At 46.8% G+C, this 11,302-nt stretch overlaps 1 protein-coding gene across 1 annotated transcript in view; it reads right to left on the bottom strand.

The window, feature by feature from the left end:
* The window catches only part of MYZAP (myocardial zonula adherens protein), a 124,499-nt gene extending 114,214 nt beyond the window's left edge, over positions 1-10,285 (bottom strand). The window contains exons 1-2 of the mRNA XM_070797497.1: positions 10,150-10,285; positions 6,700-6,784 (exon numbers count right to left, since the gene is read on the bottom strand). Of these exons, the coding sequence (XP_070653598.1) occupies positions 6,700-6,750 (51 nt within the window). The 5' untranslated portion in view covers positions 6,751-6,784; positions 10,150-10,285. The remainder of the gene's footprint in view (positions 1-6,699; positions 6,785-10,149) is intronic.
* Between the last annotated feature and the right edge of the window lie 1,017 nt (positions 10,286-11,302).

Below are 11,302 nucleotides of genomic sequence, written 5' to 3' on the forward strand. Positions count from 1 at the left end.
TGTTGCAAGTGCACAGCAAATGTTGGATGAATGAAGAAATGATATTACAGGGGGTTCCCCAGTAGTCTAGTGGTTAGGACTTGGTATTTTCATAGCCTGAGATCTGGGTTCAACCCCTGACCTGGGAAATAATATCTCACAAGTCACACAGTGCAGCCACATAAAGAAATAGGGGGAAAAAAAAAAAAAAGGATATTACATACCAATCCTTCAGCTCACTCATAGTCAAGCAAAACTAAGACTAAGCTCCTTTCTAATCCAGCTTCTAATAGAGGTGAGAGTCTCCAAGCAGTTTGTCAGCTCAAGCAGCCAGAGCCCCAGGATTGTCCCCAGGACTGTCCCAGCCAGGTAAGTTCCCCACACCAGCTGGCACTAAGGGCTACAGGAGCTGTGGGTGGGCAGATGCCAGGCTCTGGCCTATGCTATGGCCAATCCATGCCAGGCCAACACCTAAGGAACTGCAAGAGAGGGGACTGGAGAGCCCAAAGTGGGAAAGGAGGAGGAGGAGGAAAATATTAATAGGAAGACAGGTAGGGACTGAGCAACCAATGAAAAACTGGAGCTGGCAGAGAAGGGAAAAAGTCCACAATGAAATCATAGTCCAGGAAATAGGACTTCTGCCCAGCCAGAAGACGTTGGGAGTGAGAGGTGAGGACAGGGACAGAGGCTCTGGTGCAGACAGTCACCTCGCTCCCTTTCAGCACTGGTCCGGCCTCCTCCGGGCCCTCCCTGAGCACTGGTGACGGAGGAGGGCCACTGCACTGGAAGCAACAGACACTGTAACACAACTCTCTTAGCTGCCACACCTTCCCATCCACAGTAATAGCCACATGGCTAAAACCTGTCCTAAATTTCTCTGCTGATGCACAGGGCTGTAGAAAATTTTAGATGTCTGCATAAACACACCTTTCATTTTCTTGAAATCAGTCACTGGATTGCACCTCCTCCCATCCCAGCTCCTGGACTACTCTCGCATTTCCTTCAGCTTCTGCTTTCTGAGTATGTCAAGGTTGCATATTGTCACCCTGCTTATTTAACTTATATGCAGACTACATCATGAGAAATGCCAGGCTGGATGAATCACAAACTGGAATCAAGATTGCCAGGAGAAGTACCAACAACCTCAGAAATGCAGATGGTACCAACCAAATGGCAGAAAGCAAAGAGGAACTAAAGAGCCTCTTGATTAGAGTGAAAGAGTTCAAAAAACTAAGATCATAGTATCTGGTCCCATCATTTCATGGCAAATAGATGGGGAAAAAATGGAAAGAGTGGCAGATTTTCTTTTCTTGGGCTCCAAAATCACTGTGGACGGTGACTGCAGTCATGAAATTAAAGGAAGGAAAGTGGTGGCAAACCCAGACAAAGTAGTAAAAAGCAGAGATGTCACTTTGTCAACAAAGGTCCATATAGTCAAAGCTATGGTTTTTCCAGGGCTTCCCTGGTGGCTCAGGCAGTAAAGAATCCGCCTGCAATGTGGGAGACCTGGGTTTGATCCCTGGGTTGGAACGATTCCCTGGAGAAAGGCATGGCAAACCACTCCAGTAGTCTTGCCTGGAAAATCCCCATGGACAGAGGAGCCTGGAGGGCTACTGTTCATGGGGTCACAAAGTCAGACACGACTGAGCGAATAAGCACATGGTTTTTCCAGTAGTCATGTATGGATGTGAGAGTTGTACTATAAAGAAGGCTGAGTGCCAAAAAATTGATGCTTTTGAATTGTGGTGCTGAATAAGACTATTGACAGTTCCTTGGACTGCAAGGAGGTCAAACCAGTCAGTCCTAAAGTAAATCAACACTGGATTTGATTCCAATGAATGAATATTCATTGGAAGGCCTGAGGCTCCAATACTTTGGCCACCTGATGCAAAGAGCTGACACATTGAAAAAAGGCCCTGATGCTGGGAAAGATTGAAGGCAGGAAGAGAAGGAGGCGACAGAGAATGAGATGGTTGGATGGCATCACTGACTCAGTGGACATCAATTTGAGCAAGCTCTGGGAGATAGTGATGGACAGGGAAGCCTGGTGTGTCCATGGGGTCACAAAGAGTCGGACATGACTTAGCGACTGAACAACTGCATCTGAATTATCTGTGGTGCTCTCTTCTGAGCTCTCTCCAAACTCTCTATTAGCATTTTTAGCTGAGGAGCTCTGATGGGACCCACTTATCCAGCAAAGTCCTGAGTGGCAAAGACAACCCATATTTCTTGGCAGAACCCATCAGGAACAGGACACACAGGAGGTGAGCCCAGGTGATGCCTGGCTTCCTGGTATTTTTGCTCTCTTCACTCTTCTGTCTTTGAGGGTTCCCTTTTTTTACCCTCTTCTATTCAGGTATCACAACACCTCAAAGTCCTGGCATATTCCTATTCTGAATGCCAAACAGAGACCAACTTTTCACAACACAAAAAGGACACATTTCCAACCCAAGGATAAGGGTATTGAATTACAAAGCTCCTTTGGATAAAGTAGAACAAGAAATACCCCACATTCACTGAATGTCTGAGAAGCAGAGAACAGGGTCTAGAGATAAGGAAAGCAGACTGAGAGGAACCCAATACCTCAGCCACGTCACCCAGATACACAGAATTTATAAACCTGTCTAGACACAGGGGATGGAACCTGCTGCACACCCACTCTGGGGAATAAAACTCATAGAAAACAATCCTGTGCTCACCTGTTAATTCACGGACAAATGCCCAATTCATTGGCTAGTAAGAAGCCAATCCACTGAACAAATATGTACCAAGCACCTACTATGTACCAGGCACTGGGGACACAGAGAGAAGTAAGAGAGCCACTGCTTTCTGGGAACTCACAATCAATCTGTGAAGAGAGATGTGAATTTAGCCAACACTTATGCAGCATTGACTGTGTTCAGAAGCTTAAAATGCATTGTCTCATTGAACCTTCCCAGCACCTCAGTGAGGAAGGTGTTATTATGTCCCCTATTTTGCAGATGAGGAAATCACATCACAGGGAGGGGAAGTGACTAGCACTGGTAACAATGCTAGTAAGTGGTGGAGCTGAGCTTCAGTCCCAGGCAAGACAGCTTCAGACTCCATGTCCTTGAGGTGTGATCCTGCTCAGTCATTAAGTCATGTCTGACTGTATGTGACCCATGGACTGTGGCCCACCAGGCTCCCCCATCCATGAAATGTCCCAGGCAAGAATACTGGAGTAGGTTGCCATTTCCTCCTCCAGGGGATCTTCCCAATCCAGGGACCGAACCCACATCTCCTGCATCTCTTGCATTGGTATTGGATTCTTTACCACTAAGCCACCAGGGAAGCCCATGTCCTTGACAGCTCACCTCTTAAACTGGGAGAGAAGCCAGACTTGAGGCATGTCCAAAGCACTGTAGTGGGCAGAGGACAAAGGAATTCAAGGCACTGAGCTGGAGAGAGCAGGAAGGCTCCTCTGAGAAGGCAGCATGGGAGCTGGCCCCACAGAATGAGGAAGAAAATGTTAGGACATTCTGGACTGGGGGCCAGAGGACACAGTGAGATCAGAGGGTCTGGGAAATGTGTGCTTGCCTCTCTAGCTTGACCCTCAGAACAGGAAGGAATGGCCCAAGCAAAGTAGACTAGGATTAGACTGTAAAAACCTTGAATAAAATTGAGACTCGATCTGCAGGTGACGAGGGGGCAAGTGAAGGTGTACAAGCAGGGCAGTGACACAAGGGGCAGCAGAGAGAATATTATGCCTGGACGGCAGAGACCACAGGACAAGTGCTTTTGGGTCTATGGGAATAATATTATTTTTCAATTTTCTTTTTGTAAATTTTTGCCTGCACCATATGGCTTTTGGGATCTTAGTTCCCTGATCAGGAATCAAACCCAAGCCCATGGCAGTGAAACCCTAATTCCTACCACTGGACCGCCAGGGAACTCCCTGGGAATAGTAAGTATTACGCTTGATCTTAGCCAAAAGGCCAACAAGCGATAGGAAATAGTATTGATAAGAGAAAAAGGGACTCTGAAATGGAGGACCCAGCAGTGATGGAAAGGAAAGGAAAGGATGGATTCAAAAAGCAGAAAATCAAACAAAACTTACCGACCAATCAAAAGTTGGAAGACTTATGTGAATCCTACATTATCCCAGTGAGTAGTCAATCAGGAGTGCCATAGATACCCAGGGGAGGGGAATCAGTAAATAAAATGGATGTGTAAAGGATAAGTGATTCCTTTTTTAGCCCTGGGACTTTGCCAAGCGTTAAACCCCCAGGGACACACCTGCACACCTAGAGGAAGACACCCTCCTGGCTTGTCCAAGGAGCCCCGTGGGCTTGTGGTAGGAAACTTGCAGGTGCAAAGGCGGAAATCTTATGTATTTATTTTTTCAGGAAGACAGCCTGGTGACTGTCTTTAAGAGGAAACAGGCTCCACCCAATGTCAAAAAAAAAAAAAAAAATCACAGAAGGGAAGGCGTAAGTGCAGTGAGAGATGTTAAAGGAATTAGAGGCCTTTCCCAGCACGTGGCACAAAGAATGTCTCCTTCTGCCACTCTCATGCTTCCCTGAGCAACTTAGGAGTTTTGCTGCAATAGACACTGACTTTGTGGTAACTGCTCAGTAGATCCTATTTGGATCAGTTAATATATGAGTTATACCTGTATTTGACTCTATACTAAAATTAAAATAGCTAATCTACAAAAAGGATTTTTAAAAAAAATTTAAAAAGCCCTGGAACTTCCCTGGTGGCCCAGTGGTTAAGAATCCACCTTGCAATGCAGGGGACACAGGTTCAATCCCTGGTCGGGGAACTAAGATCCCACATGCCGTGGAGAGACTACTGAGGCCAAGCGCCAAAACTAGAGAGTCCTTGTGCTGCAGTGAAAGATCCTGAATGACTCAATTAAGACCTGGTACAGCCAAATAAATAAATGTTTTAAAAAATAAATAAACAAAATTTAAAAGTCTTGAAATGTTTATATGTATACTCATGTGGAACAGCTGATAACATCTGTTTACGCTATGACCACCATCTTAGGTCAGCTTCTCCCAGAAGCAGACTCTGAACCAAGGATCCCTGTGGAGGAGATTATTGAGGAGGTGCCTTCAGGAGCAACCAGGAAGGGAGTAGGGTCTCAGAAAGGGGAAGGAGTCAGCAAGGGCACCGTCTTAGGTAAAGTCCAGATCTTGATCCCATGGACAGCTCTGGAATGTAAACTGAACCTCAGTTAGTCCTGCTGCCAGACCAAAGAGCTGGACTTTCTTACTCCTATGCTAGCCGGTAATTTTCTGGTACATGGGGTGGAGGACAGAGGGAGAATATAACTCACAGATACTTGTGGCACTCCCTAGGGGCAAGAAACGTCTATGTCCCTAATAGGCACAGAATATTGGCACCAAAGCTACACAAAAGCCGGGAAACTGACACACGAGCTGGCAAAGGATGACTGAGACGATCGGGTGAGCAGCAGCTGTGTCCATTCTAGCTATATAAAATATGGAGAGATATACACACACACACACACACACAGATATACCGAGGGGTATACAATACGTCACTACTCAGAGTAAAGATCTCTGGAACAACAATAATCTTAAACCAGAGTCTGGTAGAAAACAGGGTGAATAATACAGACAGTCTGAAAGAATCAGGTGAAGAAACATTCAATCTACTGATGGAAGAGGCAGGACCTCAAAATTCAAGAGTCTGGAACAAGGAGCAGAATCTGACAAGACGCAGCAAGAATACATCTACGGTCCTCACCTTGTGTCCAGAATCAACAGCTGTGCCAACACAGGGCACGAGACAGGCTCAGCAGCGTCATGTACTAAGGTCATCTGCAGAACTCAGTGGCTCCACAGAGGCCCACCCCTTGGAGACCCAGTACTTGTCATCTAATTTCAAGATCCCTTTAGAGGAAGGCAGGGTCTGGAATCAGAAAAGTGAAAGTTCTTACTATGCTGGCTCCCGGGAAGTGGCCTTTGGTTCTGGTGCCTCAGTTTAAAGGAACAAGGAGCACCCAAATGATTTCAGAAGAACATGACGCAGATGATATAAGAACTTGACACTATATAATGAGAGATGTAGGTGGCAGACTTGGGAAAATTGACCCTCTAGGAGAGGGTGGGGTTTGATGACTTCAGTTCTTGAAACACTGCCAAGTGGCAGAGTGGTTAAACTTGTTCTGTGTAACCCAAAATGTAGAATGGGGCCCAGTAGGTAAAAGCTCCAAGGAGATGCAGTTCAATGCAATCTAAGGAATAAGCCAGAGCTACCCAAGAAGAGGGGATAAAGGAAAGAAATGGCTCAGGGTGGAAATGACAGACAGGACCAATTTGTGAGGCAGGCAGGGCATTCCCCATCACTACAGTGTGGTCTCCAAACCTGGCTGCCGACTAGAGCCACCTGGGGTCTTGATAACAATATATTTCTGGGTCCTGATCCAAGGACACTCTTGATTTCATGGATCTGAGATGACACCCAGAAATTCACATCCTAATAAGCTTCTCAAACTTTTTCTTATGCCATCACCCAGCATTTCTACAAGGACCAGGGGGAAGACATCTCATCAAGGATGACTAGAGAGAATTCAGGCAGCAGGTGGGGAAGGGGGCATAGAGTAGATGCCCTTATTCCCTTCAAATTCCAGAAATTTGTGACCCTGGGGTTATGGAATTCTGAACTTCACATCAGGGGAGTCAGGGAAACATTGTTTAATAGACAGAACTCTGGACCCAAACTAACCTGAGTGTCTGTTAAGGCTCTGCCACACATTAGCTGACGTGTCCCAGGCATGTCATCTCCACTCTCCAAGTCTTAATCTTCTCTCCTGTAAAATAGGAGATAACAGTACCACCTCTTAGAGTCATTGGGAGGTTTGAATGAGAGTGTAAAATATAAATGATATGACTATAGTGTATCATGAAGTCCCTTAAACTAAAGAAAACCACGAATTGCCTGGTCATTTTGATGGCAATGCTGAGTGTAAAAGATGAAACACTCCTTTAGATTTGGAACAACTTCTTCAAAGCTAGTATGTTGAGTGTTCCATACTGGTGCTAATATAAGACCTTTGGAAAAGCCATTCCTTCCCTATATTTGATTTGCTATATTATGAGAGATTAATATAGGGAACTCCCTGGAGGTCCAGTGGCTAGGACTCCCCGCTCCTAATGCAGGGGGCCCAGGTTCAACCCCTGATCAAGGACCTAGATCCCACACACTGCAGCTAAGAGTTTGAATGCCCCAACTAAAACTTGGCACAGCCAAAATAAGCAAATAAAATAAATAAATATTTAAAACGAACAGTGAGGGTTAATGCTTCCTTCAACATTGCCGGGAATACCCTTCTCTGAAAAAAAAAAAAAAAAACAGAGAGATTAATATAGAGAACTTATCTAGTCTTAGCATGTAATAAAAGAGGATCATGTAACTTCAAAACAGAACAGCATTCATTATTTTTAATCCTAAGAAGACCAACAATACTCCTTAATTTTGTTTCCTGCCTTTATACCTCTGATGAACCCATGCAAGTAGGCCTCCGCTCACTGGAGCTGCTGAGGCGAGTACACAGTGTACTTTAAAACATGACACAGGGACACGAACAGTTATTTCTTTAAGCTCAGTTGATGCTGCCCCAGGTAGCCATCTGGTCCCATCCTGCTGTAACGGTCTTTCTGACACACTGCTAGTCACTCCAGGCAGGGCTTCTGGGTGTGACTGTGAAGGCTGTTTACAGAAAGGGGTTCAGGCTGCAAGAGGAGCTGTTCCCCTTGACAAGCCGTGTCCTCAACACAGGGCTGTCGGATAGAGGAAGAGTTGCCACTTCTTTCTTTTTTTAAAAATCTCCAATAAAACTTTTTAAGGTTTTTAAACTTTTTTGTATTTAGTCTTGGGGGATAACTGATTAACAACGTGGTGATAGTTTCAGATGAACAGCGAAGGGACTCAGCCACACGTGTACATGTGTCCATTCCCCCCACACTCCCCTCCCATCCAGGCTGCCACATAACATTGAGCAGAGGTCCATGTGCCATACAGTAGGGCCCTGTTGGTTATGCATTTTAAAATGGCAGTGTGTACATGTCTATTTCAAATTCCCTAACTAAAAGAGATGCCATTTCTGACCCACACACAGCCACGAGGGCCAGTGTGGTCTTGCCTGAAAAGCCAGGGCGGTGGGGAGGGGAGGGGTTGAGGACATGAGGGCTCTGCTCTCTCTGTGTGAGATCCCTCCCCCCTGCAAAAAACATTATTCCTGCCATAGCCTTTCCCAGTTCAGTTAATGAAGACTATATTTCTAGCTACTCAGGCCAAAATCCCTGGAGTCATCCATGATTTCTCCTTTTAATCTCATAGCTCACATTTTATCTATCTGGCTTTACCTCCAAAGCATCTCCAAAACCTAAAGCCTTTTCATCCGCAACATTTAAGCCACCATCACCTCTACCCTGCATCCTTGAAATAGCCTCTGAACTGGTCTTTCTACCTCTGTCCCATTACAGTGATTCCATCCGTAACACAGAGGCTACCGTGATCCTTTTAAATCTACACTCCTCTCTGTACAGACCCTTCCAATGGTTTCATGGCTCTTTGCGATAAAAGCCCAAGTCTTGAGCATTTGGTTTTTGTCTAGCTCCCCTAAGATTCAGGGTCTACAAGGGCCAGGATTTCCATCTGCTTTGTTCACTCCTCTAATCCCAGCATCTACAATGCCTGGCACAGAATAGACACAAAGTAGGATTATTCTACAGGTTGAAAGGTTTTTTCCAGGGTCCCAGGGAAGGCAGCGTGTCCAGATCAGTCCATCCCACATCCCAGCACCTCGGACAGGGATACTGTTGAGACCCATTGCTCACCAGATCTGGGAAAACATCTACTTCTGGTCCAAACTTCCATGTGATATGGCTATTTCTGCCTGCCTTCTGCAGGTCACCTCCTCCCCTCCCCTTCAAAAGCAAACATCACCAGTCTCCCAATAAGTCGGGGCTTTAATGAACAAAAGAACTCCTGATCTGGAACTACACAAAAGGCCCTGGAAATAGAAAGGCTTGGGGAAAGACTGGTAGAAATGGAAAAATATTTGCAGCAGTAAAAACAAGGGACAAATTAATCGCTCTGTTGGTTTTAATGCAACACAACTTAACAATTGCTTGCACTCGCTCAGCCCTGTGTCTCCATCACCCTCCTCTTCTATGAGTGAACCCTGATGGCAGAGACTATTCACTCATCAGAGTGGGCATCTGTGGTCCAGAGATGAACACAGTAACAATCCCCCCAACCATGCAACTGGCAGCAGAGCAGACAGGAACAGAGTGGGGGCTGGGAGGCTGCAGCTTCTCTTTCCTGGACAGGCTGGCTCTTGGCCTTCCACACACAATGTCAGGGTGGCCCCTGCCCCATCCGCTCTCATAGCTGTGGCAAAATCGCCATGACCCCTCCTGAGAGCCACTTAGCTACCTTGTGCCTGTCAGAAGCATGAGCCTGGGGAGGAATGGGTGGGGTGCTAGGGTTTTCCAAGTCTATCCGGGGTGGATAAGATGAGGTCAGACAGGGTCTGCTCAGAGGGGCATCACTAAGGGTCTGCTTAGTAAGAGGGGAACTTACTCCCCCTGTGGGTGCTGATGAGGAGATGGGGTTTAGCTGAGAGAGAGGGAGAGGCTGGGCATGTAAGCACCTTGTGGTCACAGCCCCAGGTAGGCTGAGGCCAGGGACAGGGAATCCCAGGAGAGGCCTGGAGCTGCAGGCAAGAAACAGGGCTCAGTACAGAAGACCAACATGTCCCAAGGCACCTGGGATTTTCTTTGGCTTTAGCACTGTAAGTTCCGTGTGTCAGGAAACCCCCTTATTTCCAGGCACACCGGAACAAGAAGCAGGGAGCAAGGCCACACCCCAGTGTGCAGAAGGGACATGGCAGAGACACAGAACAGTGACGCCAGGAGAGTGACCCAGACAGGAAAGCCCGGTTGTAAACCGCAGGATGGATGAGAGAAATTGAGCTCAGAAAGAGGTGAGGGTAAGTTCCCTCAAGGAGGTTAAGGTGTATTCTGTTTTAAAAAAAAATTTCTGCAGTTCAGTGAAATTGGGAAAATCTAGGTTCAATGAAAGTAGGCAGATTGAAGGTAGGACTTCTTGCCCTCAAGTAAACGGAGCATTTTCCAAAATAACAAACTGCGCAGCGCTTCTCCAGCTTACCTGACCACAGGACCCTCCCTGCGCACTGGAATCACTAACACAAGGAACTCATAGGAAGCCAGCAAACCACAACCCCTAGCTGGGGAGACCCTGCTCGGGGGCAACTTTTTAAGAAAGGTGCCTTATCTGGAAAGAGAAGTTCACACAGAGCCTGATTGTGCAGGTTAATAATTGCCAGGCTCTGAGAGGCAGGTCAAACGGCAAAGTCACCGGGAAAGGACAGGACAGCGGAAGTTGAGCACTGTGGTATCCTATATGGTGCTGGGTTGGAATCATCCATTTATCAGAGACTAATGTGCTGAGGCTAATGGTCCTAACCAGTGCCCTAGCTGGAAGTCAGCTTATCCGATAACCCTTTCCTCAGAGAAGGGAGGGGCCCATCTAAGCCTGGGAGTGAGGTGAAGAAAAGCCAGGACTAAATCCCAAGCAGGTGCCTGACAGGCAGAGTACCCCCTGACAGTGCTCTACGGCTTCCACACTCACCTTGACCATGGCTGGAGAAAAGCGGCTGGACGTGATCTGATAGGGAGTAAGGAAGTACAGCAGGTTCTGGAACAACATTGAGCCTTGATGTGCCTGGCACCAGGAGCACGCTCACTGTGGGGAGCCTTGTGGAGGACTGTGGGAGCCCCTGGGGGAAGCTGGGTGACCATCTTCTTCAGGGGCAATTTGCCCTCACATGGACAAGTCACTGTCAGTATAGCCCTTGAGCAAACATCATGGGCTAGTGTTTAAGTTCTTATTTGTTATTAGGTATAAACCCCCCTGAGGAGAAGTCAGTCAATTCAGTTGCTCGGTCATGTCCAACTCTTTTGCGACCCCATGGACTGCAGCACACCAGGCTTCCCTGTCCATCACCAACTCCCGGAGCTTTCTCAAACTTATGTCCATTGAGTCGGTGATACCATCCAACGATCTCATCCTCTGTTGTCCCCTTCTCCTCCTGCCTTCAATCTTTTCCAGCATCAGGGTCTTTTCAAATGAGTCAGTTCTTTGCATCAGGTGGCCAAAGTATTGGAGTTTCAGCTTCAGCATCAGTCCTTCCAATGAATATTCAGGACTGATTTCCTTTAGGATTAACTGGTTTGATCTCCGAGGAGAGGTAGAGAGGCCAATGGACAGGTGGACAGGAGACCTGGGTTCCAGTGGTAGC

Source organism: Bos indicus, chromosome 10, assembly GCF_029378745.1.
Source record: "Bos indicus isolate NIAB-ARS_2022 breed Sahiwal x Tharparkar chromosome 10, NIAB-ARS_B.indTharparkar_mat_pri_1.0, whole genome shotgun sequence".
NCBI lineage: Eukaryota > Metazoa > Chordata > Mammalia > Artiodactyla > Bovidae > Bos > Bos indicus.